This window comes from Setaria viridis, chromosome 9, assembly GCF_005286985.2.
Source record: "Setaria viridis chromosome 9, Setaria_viridis_v4.0, whole genome shotgun sequence".
NCBI classification, from domain to species: Eukaryota; Viridiplantae; Streptophyta; class Magnoliopsida; order Poales; family Poaceae; genus Setaria; species Setaria viridis.
In genome coordinates, this window is record NC_048271.2 from 11,594,469 (window position 1) to 11,609,773 (window position 15,305).

Here is a 15,305-nt window from a genome sequence, read left to right on the forward strand (position 1 = left end):
CTCTATGCATGGTTCCACACCAAACTCCATCTCTCAAAAACTCAAGGAAATAAACACCACAAAAAAGTTGTTGGGTGTCTTATTTATTTCCTATCACCTCTCCTTGCAATAACATTTTTCTTAAGCCTAAACACCAGCCCTTGTAAAACGAAGTAAAAAAAAATCCATGTAAACACCATCCAATCGTCCTCTCCCTGAGTCCCAGCACAAATCTCAACAACATTGGTTCATCGGCCCTATTCCCTAGACTAGGTCCACCAACATTCCAGGCACCCTGGCGGCCCCAGTTCCGTATATCCGTTCTTCCCTTCCCCTGAAAAACCCCATCCCCATCCATCTATTTCGTCCCGGAGCGTTCGCCGCCGCCGCCGCAGGGGAAGGAGAAGGTTCGGTTCGAGGGAAAGCGGAGGAGGATGGGCGAGTTCGACGACTACTGGGCGCGGGCGTACAGGGGCGACTCAGGGGTCCCGCACTCCGACCCGCAGCGGCTCGTCTCCACCTGGACCGGCGCCTTCGCCCTCGGCGCCGCCGCCTGCGTCCACCACCACGCCTCCGCGCTCGCCTCCAACATCAAGTCCCTCCCCGCCACGTGAGCCCCCCGCCTCCTCTCTCTTCCTTTATCTCTCGCTCGCGCTGATATTTGTACCAATTGTGTTCCTATGACCTGATTGCTGCGGAGCCCGAGATCATGTTTATTCCATGGATTGCAATGTGTCTCTAGATTGATTTGTTTGGGTCTCGTCCTACGTGTTTGGGGGATTTTATGTGATCTGTTGAGCCGAATCTTGGTTAGATGCTTGTGTTCTTGAAGTAGCTGTGCAATTGCATTCCAGACTCGGGGGAAGGTTCTGTGAATTTAGTATAATATCAATCTGACCACTAGATATCTCTTGAGCCCATTATTTTTGGATTTGGAAATTTCTTATTTTGACACACTCTGACTCTGAACTGCTGTTCGTTTACAATAAGATCAAGAGACATATCCATTGGAGATGTTCTAATGGGCCAGTCCATAATTCATTAATACGGAGCCTTTTTGATACTCTATGATTAAACCTTTCCGATTCTAACAACTTGACATTGCTGAAAATTCTTGAACCCAGACTAGATACACAACAATTAATGATTTATATCCTAATCTTGTGTAACGACCAAATAGTCCACTACTTTGTGATCATGCAAAGATAAGGTAACAACATGGCGTATCAATTTGATACACTCTCCCTAGCGATTGTAGTGTGTCAGGAATTCCTGTTTATGCATACTCACATTTTTCGGTGAATATCAAATAAATTCGGTGCATGCACAGCACAGCCTAATTTTGTGCTAGTTTATGCAATGGCATTGGAACTAGACTTAGTAAATGTTGATCCTCAGTCCTTTTCTGGTACCAAACATGCAGATTTGCTGAGTTTGAAGGTGCATAATTCTGATGGGTGTGCTGTGGTTTGCCTATGCTACTGAACTCTATTTTTTTGGGGGAAAGACTATTGGGTTGGGCCTGATTGTCAATTTGTGCCAAATTAAATATGTACGGTAAAGGAAAGTACCAACGTTGAAGTGACAGAGCAAGGCTATGCTTTTTTTTTTTGAAAACTGAGCAAGGCTATGCTGGTAAAGGAAGAAAACCGGGTCCAATACTTTAGATGTATATGTGCAATTGTGCATATTAAGCACTGAATTTGTTTTGTTTTATGAACCTTGAGGTATACATTATGAAGCCCTGCTACATAATTTTCATCAAGCTGCTACAGAAATTTATTCAATAGTTGAGACAACAAAAAGATATAACACTGTTTTTTCTTGTTTGCTTTTGATTCCTGCGATTGGTATGAATATGGTGGTCTATCTTGTTCAACACCCTCCCAAAGTTCAAAATAATCCTGAAAATCTTTCGGTAGATGCAGGGCATACTCACCACGCATTTTCAAATCCCAACTAAAATGCATTGAACAATACGTGGTAACCATACGCCACCATTTTGTTTGCACAATACCAAATTATGTAGGTAAAGTTTGAATCCGATTTCAACATTCTTTTATGTCTTGAAAAATATAAATGGGGATGATGAGAGACTGTCTCTTGAACTTGAAATATTTTATTTACATCAGCTTGTTTTTGGCATGTGTTGTTTTGTTTCCATTCAACTTTAGAGATTCTTTTTAGGTAGTATTCTCCTACATAAAATTTCTATGGCTTTCTATTTATTTGTCTAACTACGTAAGCACAACTTTGCAGTTCCAACGAAATAAATAATATATGAGGTATATCTTTCCTGTGATGGAACTGTTAGCACATAGGATGGTTGTATTATTGTCTTGAGCCATAGAAAAGGCATGAAAAACTTGATCAATGCATATTTACATTTCATCTGACTTTGAGGCTCTTACTTATATGGTTTACCTTTCTTGAGGTGTCATCATGTTGATTATAAAGCATGGCCAAGTAGCCTATGTGTCTTTTTATACATTTCTTCTTGGCTGTCTTCTAGGTTAAGAACCTCCTTTTGGCTTTTCAAGCCTACATTCCATAGTTATTGCTTATCTAAGGATGTGGCTGGTTGGGGGAGTATCACCTGGGAAGGAACAATTTTCATGGTGTTTGATTGATGAATACAAGGGATGAGCCACATCCCCATGAGGAATATTCCCCAAATATGCTGCACCACTCCATCCCAATTTTTTTGCTGAACATGGCCGTCCCATTTGGACGGCGTCTCTCACTGTTCGACTTTCCCTCCCTCCCTCCCTCTCACATGGCAAGCAACTGGGTGGTGGGGAGGAAGGCTGCACGCTGAGCGGAGCGCGGGCTCAACAGTGGGTGGCTGTGGGGCGGCTGCAGCAGCGGTGGAGGGGTGGTGGCTTCTGAGTGGCAGAAGGTCAGGAGTTGCGGGCAGCGGGTGGATGCTTGCGAGTGGAGGATGGTGATGAGCTGTGGGCGGCCCCTGCAGAGGATGACAACGAGTTGCTGGCGGTGCGGGTGGAGGACGACGATGAGCCACGACATCTCGCTGGCAGCGGCTACATCAGACGGGCCTCGCAGGCTGCGGCAGCAGGGAGTGGGGCGACGGGCTGCGGCGGGTAGCTGCGCGTCGGGGAGGGGAGAGAAAGTGAGAGAGTGGAGGGGAGGAGATTTGATGGTGGCTGACTGGCGGGACCCACTGGTAATGGGGTTAACGGAACACAAGGCATTTCATCCTTATCCCTCCAACCAAACACAAAAATGTAATTGTTGCATCCTTCAAACCAAACACGGTATGGAACCATCCCATCCCTAAATTCTGGATTCATCCTACCCCGCTCTCCAACCAAACACACCCTAATTAGAACCGATCTTGTGGAACTGCCCCAACAATTCTGTTTCTTAAATCTTGTGCCATTTTCTTGTGTAGCATCCAAATAGCCCAGTTAAACAGTTTATATTTACTAGATTCTGAAATCCATGACCTTCTTGGTTTTTTTACTATTCCTTCCTTACTCTTGAAGTAACACTATAATTCTTATTCAGTTGACCTTGCTAGTGCCTGTCTTCTTGTCATGCCCCTTCCCTTCCTCACTCACATCTCACCCCCTTCTTCCATTGGTAGGGTGTGTCCAGCTCGTGCTGGTGGTTCCCTTGGGGTCACCCTGCCCTAGGAACTCAAAGAAAGGGTGATAGGGCTTTCCCTTCCTGCAGCATGGTGGAAATGCACCACAGGCCCACAAATCCTAGTGAATGTCAAAGGGGAGCCAGTGAGGTGTTTTCATGAGGCTCTTATGCAACACTAGGTTCACCCCTGCCCCATATAACCCAAAACCACCACCAATTTTTTGACACAGAGATTAGTTTTTGGTGTATGGCAGGTGCTTCTAAGCTTCAGGAGCTCCTGGCCAGGTCGCTGACTCTGGGAGCATAAGCTCTGGAGGTCTGGTCGGTCTTTCTTTAGATTGTGGCGCGTCTGTAATGGAGCAACTCTACCTTAATGAACACGCAGCTCTCCTACGTAGTTCGAGAAATTTTTTTTTGACAAAGAGATTAACAGAATGTAGCTTTCCTTAGATCCAGCAAAAAAAAATCAAAATAGTCCCAAATCCTGCACTTAAGGATGACTTGGAGTGGATCAAGACATACCCCCCACCACCCACCATCTGCTACCTACTGTTGAACAGCAGCCGTACCAAACCCTCATTTAAAACCACACCTTTAATCCCCCACCCCTAACACCCCCCCCCCCTACCCCCCTTCTTCTCTACTGAACCATCTGTGGTATGCATTGTACTTTGTGGGATGTCCACTTTCGTGGAAATTGATTCCAATGATTTACCCATATAATATAACCCAAAACCACCACCAGTTTTTTGACAAAGAGGTTAACAGAATGTAGTTTTCCTTAGATCCAGCAAAACAAAATTAAAATAGTCCCAAATCCTGCACTTAATGATGACTCGGAGTGGATCAAGACATACCCCACCACCTACTGTCCGCTACCTACTGTCAGAACGGAAGCATTACCAAACCCTCATGTAAAACCACACCTTTAATCCCCCCAACCCTAACCCCCACCCCACCCCCCCTTCTTCTCTACTGAACCATTTGGGGTTTCATTACGCATTGTACTTTGTGGGATGTCCACTTTTGTGGAAATTGATTCCAATGGTTCGTGTGGGTATTACACTTTGCGAGGTGTAGTACTTTGTGGGACCACCACTCCTTTAGCAAATGCTCCCGTTTGATGCCTATGTGGAAGCGGTGGTGGGCTGGATCTTGCTGAATCACATCCTAGAGGTTTAGGAGCCTAGCTTCACGTACAAGCTCCTAGAGGTTTAGGCTCTTAAAGAATGATCCTAAAAGTTTAGGAAGAAATGAAGAGACCAGACTGTTTTTAGTTTCCTCCTTACTAGTGCACCTGAAGCAAAAATGTCTTCCAGTTATAACTGGAGTAGATATGTTCTCGTGTCAGTCACATGTTGATTTGAAAACTGAGGTCAGTATAATGCAAAATCACTCATAATAGTTTTACTATTGGTTAATTGCACACTTGATCATGATTCTCGTTAGCAGCCTCAATTGAAATTACCGAAGTGTGGGGCTGCAACCATTCCTTTTTTGGATCATGATTTGGTCCATGTATGGTATTAGGTTCTTGGCACTGCTGTTCAACCATATATAAATGTAAACAGCTATGATGCACAAACATTTTTGAAGCCCACATGCGGATAATATGTTGGACATTGTTACTCCTCTGATAGGCCATTCTAGCATTTATTGTTTAAATGAAAGCCAGAATAGTAGCAGATTAACCACTAGAACTACCATATTAAACTTTAGGTGCTTACATGGGAAAAATTTTAAAAATTGATTCTCATAATTTTGGTACAAGTTAATTTTCACTAGGTTTTATCTTTAAAGTTTTCATGGTTTTACAGAATCTTTTGTCACTGAGCTGCCATGTATGTTTATCTTTTCTTGGGTTTCAGTCTAATGCTTTTGAGTTTTGTGGTACTCATCAAATTTTAGCTTGAAATGCTCTGCATCTAAGGTGTCGGGACTCATTTGTTATTTTTAGCCTGCATAATAGAGCATCTCGTAGTCTCTTGTCATTCTTTATTGTAGCTGTTATCCATTAGCATCTAAGATACATGAATTGTTTTTCCCATTGTGAATGAATGGCATATTTTCTTATAGAATCTTTCAATGTTATGTCTGTGTTTGAAATCCTTTTTATTGTTTTCCGTTGTTTTCCTTGCCTTATACAAGTTGATTTACATATGGTACCATTAATCGTAGTTGGCAAAACATGACAATGATGCTTGATCAAAAGCGCTGGAAGAAAATCCTCGAGAAGAAGCAACAACAAGCTTAAGGTGAGTCGATCTCTCTTCCTGTATTAGCTTATGATATTTGTCACCTGCTCAGTCTTTGCAGTCAAACATTGGATGAATAGGCTACCTTGTCGTGTTTTTAACTTATTTACTGTTTCTTCTTGTGCGCTACAGCTATGCTCATTGTACTTCCCAGCTTCTCGGCCGGTTGGATGAGCTTGTCTCAAGTCATCAATTGTGGTGCAGAAAGTTTCAGAGCGACCAACTTTGGTTTTCCTGCCTAGTGTTAGAACTTCCTGTCAAAACGAATGTATTGTGTTAAACTGACCCCCCCCCCCCCCCCCCCCCCCCCCCCCCCACTGTGGTGTTTACTCCAGCTCAAATCCTCAAATGGCGTGCAGAATGATTTGCCTATCCTTCAAATCTTTGTGATCTTTTGACCATGCGACATGTCATCTATATCTGCTGCGTTGGTTATATTTCCATGCTATGTTGTGTACTCCAAACCGTTGACCTTACAGGCTGTAGTAGAGCTGGGTGTTGCATTTTCGCCAAGACGGGTCCTCTGGGTATCCATCTGCCCAGAAGGAACCTGAGCAAGACATTGGGTATCCATTTAGCTTTACTGAACACACGGTCTCACAGAAGAACATCCTGTAAAGGAAGAGCAAAAGTGCAAACAAGAAATGATACCATTGGTGATCTTTGATCGCTTCTGCTCACTGGGAGCCAGAGAAAAGTGCTGAACTGGTCATTACTACTGCAATGGCGTAACCAGATACAACATGCTCCGTTGATCCTCTGGCTGGCTCCACTACCTCAGATAATTCTATAAAGCATCATTTACCTTCATTTCCATGCTATTATGAGCTGAAATGAATTGGTAACAATAACATGAAGGGGCAACTGAATTTGCATACGAGGTGATCGAGCCCTTGTCTTAATGGTCTCTCTGATGCATTCTTTCCTTAGGATGCCACTTAAGGCACTAACGATTACTCTACTTCAGCATGACCCGTCCTCATTAAAGATTAATAACCTATATACTCCGTAATTACTAATTAGCTTATAAGAATAACATGATATATCATGGACTCCATCCATCCTGAAATATAAGAAATTGCAAGTTTGCCCTAAGTCAAACTATTCTATGTTTGACAAGTTTATATTAAAAAAAGAATAATATTATCTATACGATTCAAATAAGCATAATTAGATCTTACGAGATATATTTTCACAATTTATATGCTAACACTATTCTTTGTAAACTTTGTCCAACATAGAACATGATCCATTGTATTTCAAAACAACGGTTTTAGATTAACAGTGTAGAAAAAAAGAATTGCTAAATGAATGGAATGACAAAAGCATAGGGTGTTCGTAATTATTTTCCCTTCCTCCTGAATAAGTTAATGGGTGGTTCACTTTCACTCGTATTTAGTTACTCATTTCCTTTGCACTGGAAGTCTTCGACCTCTTAATCTTCATTACTCCCTTTGGTTTTTTACATACCACATTAAATTTGTCCTAAGTCAAATTTGTCTAATTTTAATTAAATTTATAAAAAAATATAACAACATCTATGCTACTAAATATATGCACTATCAAAATATATTCTATGATGAATTCAATGAAACAAATTTGATATTGTAGATGTTATTATATTTTTCTATAAATTTGGTCAAGGTTCGATCTAGAACAAATATAATGTGACATGTAAAAAAACTGGAGCGAGTATGATATGGAAGTCAACAATGATAGACTTGGTCCATCTACCTGTTCTTTATAGATCCATTGCCCCATTTTATTAAAAACATCGACAAAGTCAGTTGAAAAGCAGCGGCGGATCCAAGTCCCGGTCACCCTGGGCACATGCCCATGCTCCGATGGAGCAGCTGCAAGAGCCTACAAGTAGTCATTCATGGTCGTAACTCTCTTTCGCTCTTCTGCTAGAGACTGGGTTAAAGCTGTCTTACGCCTTGCCCAGGCTCCGTCTTTCCGCTGGGTCCGCCGCTGTTGAAAAATCTGGCAAAAAGTCTAATGAAAGTATAATTCTATGTTTCTTAAATCTCGTTAGCAAACAAGCTGGAACGCTGCTACACTCTATCGTAGGAGTACCAGTCCTACTCGTGCTGCAGCCACCTTTTTACCGGGCGCGTTCAAAATTTGAAACGCACCTGCGCACAAGCCGCGAAACCAAAAACAACGTCATCTAGCCACGTCGCTGACACCGGGCCCCACTCACAACACCCGCGAACCCCAACGTTACCCCCACCCAAATCCGTCAATGACTCCTGGGTCCCACCACTAACCTGTATATAAATGCCCACCCGTCTCCCTCCTTCCCTAGTTCCCTCTAGTTCCCCCGCCTGACAAGGCGGCGTCCGTTCCGATTCCGGCCAGGTTCCCTCGCCGCATGGACCTCGCCGGAGGGATGTCCAAGCGGAAGGCCCCGGTTGGCGACTCCGCCAAGGTAATTAAGCGGGAGAGCGTAAGCCTTCTTCGTGGCTTCACCTTCCCCGTGCCCACGCGACGGCGCGAGTCAGCTCCTGCTTCACTTTAATGGCTTCGTCGCGTGCGTTGCTTGCAACAGTGGGAGATGGATTGATCCCCATTGATCCTATTTTAATTCCTTTTTAACAAGAGGGGTGGGGGACCTTCGGGTTGCTTGGTGTTTCTCACCAGCTTTTATCATTTTACCCCACTGGCCACTACAATAGTTTGATTATCATGGTCGCGGATCTGCAGTGCAGAGGACGATCCATTCGGGATTTCGTCGGATTGTTCCCAACCTCTACCTGGTGCTTCCACTGGGTTTGCACTTATATATTTGATTTACTATTAATCTTGGTTTGATTCCATTGTATACCTGCATTTGGGGGCGCATGCTCGTGAGCTGTGTCACATTTTTTTTACCCATCCTACTGCTATGCACACGGTAGGCCCTAGCACACGGTACTTAATTAGGAAGTAAAATGAGTAATGTGCACATCGTGTATGCAATTCCTTAGGTTACAGATAAAGTGCAATGTCTCAGAAATGGTTTACATTTTGGGATAATTGCTCAGTTGCTCCCAACTATAACCTTTAGATTTCCTATATGTGCATGTATGCTGTACTTTGCCTGCTGGAATTTGCAGAAGGCAAAACGGACTGGAGAGTCAAACATGTGCCATCAGTGCCAGAGGAACGACAGTGGAAGAGTTGTACGGTGCCAGGGCTGCACGCTTTATAAGAGGAGATACTGTGTGAAGTGCATCAGACGCTGCTTTGGCCCTTGTAGCATTCATGTTTGATAACCTGACATTATATTTATTTGCCTTGTTGAGCTATAACTCTTGTCTGGCCTCATATTTTACATTATCTTTCTTCTTGTTACTGAGTTTGTGCATTTTACGTTTTTGCTATTGAATTGTTCACTGCTCGTGTTATTGACATGATCGAAACAGGTACCCACATTTATCAGAATATGATTTTGAGAAATGTTGCCCATCTTGTCGAAATATTTGCAATTGTAAGGCTTGTGTGCCTTTTTTTTTTGTTCCATTTGTATTTCATTAACTGGCCCCAATGTGTTTGATACTCTCACATTTCCTGTTCTACAGGTTGACAACTGGGATGTATCTACAGATGATAAAGTTAAATTTTCCCTGCGTATTGTGCACTTTCTGCTCCCTTGGTTGAAAGAATTTCACCAAGATCAGGTGCTAGAGAAGAGGATTGAGGCCTCGATTCAAGGTATTATTACTGCAATGCCATTTTATGTATGGATTTAGAGCATAGATGCTTCTTATTTGTTACTCCATAAGTTTGTGCTGCTCCTAATAGCAGGGATTGACGCATGCAGCGTTAAGGTTACTCTAGCTACATGTTGGCGCAACGAACGGACATACTGGTTGGTTTGGTTTTACTTACATTCGCATGCAAGTTGTTTGTTTCTTGAAATGTCTAATTCATTGCTATTTCTTGTAACAGCAACAACTGCAGGACATCTATTGCTGATTTCCACAGAAGCTGCAACAAATGTTTCTATGATCTCTGCCTCAGCTGCTGCCGGGAGCTTCGTGGAGGCCATGCTCCTGGTGGTGGTGTTAAAAGTGACAAAGTTACAAATCTCACTTATGATGGAGGCAAGGAAGATTGGCAACAGAGAAGTAGTCATGATAAAGTTGCAAGTCAAGGACCTTCAGATGGACAGTATGCCATTTTGATAGGTAGTGCAGTTCCACCTGAGGATAACACTCCTAGGTGGAGGGCAAATAGCAATGGAAGCATACCTTGTCCTCCAAATGCATTTGGTGGTTGTGGTAGTTCACTTCTTGAACTTAAGTGTTTGCTCGAAGAGAAATTTATTGCTGACTTACTAGAGAAATCCAATTCCGTGGTCAACAATGGAACACAGCTGGAGTCTGAGGGTTCAAAATGTTCCTGCTTTGCAGAATCTGGTTACATGAACGATGAAACATCACGAAAAGCATCTCGCAGACATAATTCCTGTGATAACTACATATATTGTCCAACTGCTAGAGATGTTCAGAATGAAAGTCTGGATCATTTCCAGGAGCACTGGTTGAAGGGGCAGCCTGTTATTGTTCGCGATTCACTTGCATTGGCTTCTGGGTTGAGCTGGGAACCAATGGTTATGTGGCGTGCATTACGTGAAATAAGAGACAAGAACAAAGATGAGCGACTCTCAGTTATTGCTCTTGAATGCCTGACGTGGTGTGAGGTTGGTGATGTTATTATCAATTGTTTGTTTTTAACGTTTTAGCATTGGTATAAATCAAAACTGATAAGATGATGCTAAGGAATGAGGATTACTACATGCATAAAATAACTTGTAAAGTCGTTGACTGTGTGGATATCTTCTATCCGAGTTCTGGAGTATCCTTTTTAATAAGTACTGTCTTCGTCTTGTAATCTGCATAATATGTGGTCAATTAATTTGTCTCAGTTTTGGCAGTATTATGAACCAAAACTGATAAACTGATTCTTAGGAATGAGGACTACATGCATAAAATGACTTGTAAAGTCTTGACTGTGTGGATCTCTTCTATCCGAGTTCTCAATACTTGCTAAAGAATGTGGATTACTACATGCATAAAATGATTTGTAAAGTCGTTGGCTGTGTGGATCTCTTCTATCTGAGTTCTGGAATATCTTTTTTTCCTTTCAAAAAGTACCATGTCTTGTAATCCGCATAATATTTGTTCGGTTAATTTGCCTACTAGAGCTTGAAATGCAGCTAGCCCAAGTTCCTGCTTATATCAGTTTGGTCTTGTGTGGATTGCTGTACATACTTTGTTCTTGTTTTACCATGTTTAGTTTTTAGGGCCTTGTAGACCCATAAGATGTCCGATTACCATTCTTTAAAATATCTGTCCTATATTGCACTTACCTAACAAATCATTTCTCTTTACCATCAATGTTGCTTACCTGTACTCCAAATGCAGGTTGATGTGAATATGCGCATGTTTTTTACGGGCTATTCTCGTGGGCTTGTTGGCCCCGCGGATTTGCCTCTGCTACTTAAGCTTAAAGATTGGCCACCACATAGTTCCTTTGAGGAGCGACTGCCACGGCATAGTACAGAGTTTATTTCTGCGTTGCCATTACGTGCCTATACAGATCCAAAATCTGGTCCTCTTAATCTGGCTGTGAAGGTTCCCAAAGATTTTGCAAAACCAGATCTTGGTCCGAAGGTTTATATTGCTTATGGAGTCACCCAAGAGTTGGAAATTGGTGATTCTGTTACCAAGATTCACTGCAACATGTCTGATGCGGTAACTAAATAGTTATTATTGTGCTTTATCCTGTTTATAAGATGATGTTGCTGATGGGCAATTGGGCATGTTGTCCATTAGAATCCAAAATAACTGTAGTTATCTGGTCTTCAAACTTTGATATAGTATATACGTCCACATTCTAGTGATGGGAAGTAAAAACCGTTGATGCCATTCTATATGCCATTGTTGTGTCTTGGGACTTATCTACAATTTTGATTTTTCAGTTGTCTTAAAAATACTACAAAAACAAAGAACTTGAAGTTATTTAGCATGTTTATTGTTTTCTTGGTTTTACCATGTTTAACATTGATTGAACTTATAGATCAGATATGCTAGTTTTTGGTGCCAAAAGCTGCACCTCTTTTTGCCAAATGCTTAATGCTAGTTATAGTAGATGTTGATGACGGTTGACCATGGTTTGGACTATAAATCAAGAAAGGTCCAGAAATTGCCACATACTGCCATTTCTTAATGTTCCTGATTTTATTATTCTCATAGGTGAGCCTTTCTTTACTTATCCTTTTGTTTTTGTTAAGTTTTCTGAGTGATTTTCTACTTTCTGATTTGTACTCATTGAACAGGTCTATATCCTCACACATACTGATGAAATAAAGCTCAAATCAAAAAGAATTACTGCAGTAAAGAAAATGAAGGAGATCTTATCCACCAAGGGAGCGAGTGCATACCTACAATCTTCACATGCAGATTTAGCTGCAAGAACATCTACTGATTCTACAGAAGGAATGTCTGCCCAACTTACTGGTCAAACACACAGTAAACAGCATGCCTGTAATTCTTCTGTTGCAAGAGGAAAAAGGGAGAAGAAAAAAGGCAAGGGAAATAAGATAGAACATATTCCTGTGTCTACTGAGTCAGAAGATGAGGATCTCCCATCTGTAGAGGGAAGCCAAACAGAAGGTGGTGCCTTGTGGGATATTTTCCGACGGGAAGATGTTACAAAGCTGCATGATTATCTGATGAAGCATGCAGATGAGTTTAGGCATTGCAATTATGAACCAGTGAAGCAGGTGCCTATTTGTACCTACTAATATTCCATGGCACTCCATATAAAATCTAATTCATGTGTTGTGTAACTATCTTATGTTGGCAGGTTACTCATCCTATACATGATCAGTATTTTTATCTAACACATGAGCACAAGCGCAAGCTTAAGGAAGAATATGGTTAGTTAACGTTACTAACGTTTTTTGAACTTAACTTTTCTTTCAATCGGGGAAGGTTTTTGGTGACAAGACCTGGTGCTTATTTCCTGGTTTTTATCACTGCTTATGTAGGAATTGAGCCTTGGACATTTGAACAGAGGCTTGGTGAGGCGGTACTTATCCCAGCAGGATGTCCCCACCAGGTCAGAAATTTGAAGGTATGATTACAAGGATTTGGTGGGAACAGCTTCCAATTTTCATTGCTACTAATGACATACTTTTGGAATCATAATAATCGTTATTATCTGTGACACTCTTTTGCTATTCAGCAGTCATGTATAAATGTCGCACTTGATTTCGTTTCTCCGGAAAATTTGCGACAGTGCATCAGGTTGACAAATGAATTCCGTCTTTTACCCAAGGGGCATTGGGCCAATGAAGACAAACTAGAGGTCTGCCTATCATTCTGTTCATATTCTCTTTATCCCTTTGTATATACAAGGTCATTTCTTTGTTTCTCAATATGGCAATCCTTAAGATGATTACTCCCTCCATTTCAAAATGTAAAACGTTTAGTTTTGTCCTAAGTCAAACTCATAGCATTGACCAAGTGTATTGAAAATTACACCAACATCTACAACGTCAAATTAATTTCATTAATCCACCATGAGTCTTGATAGTGCATTTATTTGGAAACGTAGGTGTTAATACTTTTTTCCTATGAACTTGGTCAAAGTTGAAAAAATTTGACTTAGGACAAAACTAAAACATCTTGCATCTTGGAATAGAGGGAGTACATATAAATTAAGGCATATTATCAATTTTGCTATTTTGTTTTACTCTAGAACTGGACTTGTTACTGTTTGAGCATTCTTATTTAACTGGACTTGTTAAGATACAATGCTACATTCTGAATTATATGTGCATCGTATGATTTTGAATCACCAGGTTAAGAAGATAGCTCTTCATGCACTCAGCAAAGCAATTGCGGATATCACTCTGTATGACTGCAAGGATGGGTTTGTTTCCAGCATCTCTTTGTATTGTGTCAATTTCCTTGCACTTTCTGATTATCTTCCTGCTGTGATTACACAAATATTGCATGTGTAATCGTCTATCTCTGATCATTTTGAGGCCTCATGTATCAACCGCTTTCTAGCATCTCTCATTTGATACAAACTTTTACATGTGCTGTTTAAGCTTTCAGTTCTTTAGTTCTTTTTTTTCTAGCTTCTGCGCTGCTGATTTGCTTGCTTGCTTTTCTTCTTGTTTCTGTCCCATAATGCTTAACTTGCACCAGAGTGATCACCTTCCTAGAAGGTGACTTTTTGGTCTTTGAGTTTTAATAGCTATAATATCTAAGAAGTATGATAATATCTAAGAAGTATGAAAGCAATTTTCGAGACAAATCTATATATTTAATTTTAAAAAATTAAATATTTTGAAAACTATCAACAGTCAAAGTTCCAAAAGTTTGACCGGATTTTGGTCAAAACATCAAGTATTTGTGACCGTAGGGAGTTTAAGAGACGTTATGAAATTACCTTTATTTTGCACACTTCGTGTTCTGTTCTGCATTGTTGTGTGGTTTTATCCATGCTTGTGTAGGTGCAACACTATGTTTCAGTTTTAGAATATAGCTGTCAACATTACATACATCTGATACATCAGAAAAATATATCTGAACATAAATATAATACTATATTGGTTTCTCTACTGAGGGTTCTTTTGAGAATGTATCACAAGAAATTAAGTTCTGTTGATTATTCTGCAGATCAAAATTCTTTGTGATCTAATTATAATTTAATTCTATAGAATAGTTTAGGTAAAAAGAAAACATATGGTAATAAAAAAGAAATTGTTCTACTATGTAAAGTTAGGCTACCAACCTTCTCAAATCATTCTAACAGCTGCTGCCTTCTATGCTGCATGGTGCTCTTGCCGCGCAGGTTCTGAATTTCACGCAATGCCTCATTTCCTGATTTTGAAGCCCTTTTGTTTTGATAAGTAGATTAAGTTTATAACTTATGCAAACACTTTTTTGGCATGAAATGGTATATTTAATTTTCAACAAGCAACTGGATATTATAAAGATATTTACTAAGTAGCTTTTGCTGTTAATTGGCAGCCCGAAGAAAGAAGTTAAAGATGAACTTCGCCCAAGTGAAGTTGCAGAAATGGAATGTCAACCGTAGCATAAGCAGAAGATGCTGTATCTGCTGGAATCTTGCTGCCAAATGCCATTTCACCTGATATTTTGTGGTGCCTTCGTTTCTATTGGGATCAAACTTCTATGCGGTGTAATGTAACCAGTGCTTTGGCAAATAGTGTGGCAACAACCTCCTATAACTTGTAAGCTGGCCTGTTCGTTGCTATGTTTGTATGCGTAGCATGTCAACTCTGCGATGGTGCAAGAACTTTAGTGCAATTCAAACATTGGGAATTGCTAGAACAAAGACAAAGCTTTGTAAATTTCTGTATAGTAGCATCTTCTATGATGGGAAAACAGACCATGTACTTCAAAATACATGCAAACCTGTATCTTTCCGTGGTTA

At 40.9% G+C, this 15,305-nt stretch overlaps 2 protein-coding genes across 5 annotated transcripts; both read left to right on the forward strand.

Annotated features, from left to right (window-relative positions):
- Positions 1-308: 308 nt before the first annotated feature.
- Positions 309-6,244, forward strand: LOC117840248 (uncharacterized). Its single transcript, XM_034720726.2, has 3 exons — positions 309-589; positions 5,767-5,843; positions 5,976-6,244. Exons 1-2 carry the CDS (start codon positions 414-416, stop codon positions 5,840-5,842), a joined length of 252 nt encoding a protein of 83 aa, XP_034576617.1. The 5' UTR covers positions 309-413; the 3' UTR covers position 5,843; positions 5,976-6,244.
- A 1,911-nt stretch (positions 6,245-8,155) lies between these two features.
- On the forward strand, positions 8,156-15,305 carry LOC117835064 (lysine-specific demethylase JMJ27). 4 transcript variants are annotated; one of them, XM_034714418.2, is made up of 12 exons: positions 8,156-8,274; positions 9,251-9,315; positions 9,407-9,539; positions 9,630-9,696; positions 9,777-10,530; positions 11,255-11,584; positions 12,169-12,615; positions 12,699-12,771; positions 12,883-12,968; positions 13,080-13,202; positions 13,699-13,769; positions 14,879-15,305. In XM_034714418.2, exons 2-12 carry the CDS (start codon positions 9,271-9,273, stop codon positions 14,943-14,945), a joined length of 2,196 nt encoding a protein of 731 aa, XP_034570309.1. In that variant the 5' UTR covers positions 8,156-8,274; positions 9,251-9,270; the 3' UTR covers positions 14,946-15,305. The 4 variants fall into 4 exon arrangements, with proteins under 4 accessions (XP_034570309.1, XP_072147226.1, XP_034570308.2 ...); XM_072291125.1 differs by lacking the exon at positions 8,156-8,274 and having other exon boundaries at positions 9,093-9,315; XM_034714417.2 differs by lacking the exon at positions 8,156-8,274 and having other exon boundaries at positions 9,093-9,315; positions 13,083-13,202.

Bases quoted from the DNA above. Each gene is read 5' to 3' on its own strand.
- LOC117840248 (XM_034720726.2), top strand. From the start codon at position 414: ATGGGCGAGTTCGACGACTACTGGGCGCGGGCGTACAGGGGCGACTCA. The intron at 590-5,766 runs GTGAGCCCCCCG...CATTAATCGTAG, and splicing joins ATCAAGTCCCTCCCCGCCAC to TTGGCAAAACATGACAATGA.
- LOC117835064 (XM_072291125.1), top strand. From the start codon at position 9,238: ATGATCGAAACAGGTACCCACATTTATCAGAATATGATTTTGAGAAAT. The intron at 12,969-13,079 runs GTATGATTACAA...TTTGCTATTCAG, and splicing joins ACCAGGTCAGAAATTTGAAG to CAGTCATGTATAAATGTCGC. The intron at 13,770-14,878 runs GTTTGTTTCCAG...GTTAATTGGCAG, and splicing joins CTGTATGACTGCAAGGATGG to CCCGAAGAAAGAAGTTAAAG.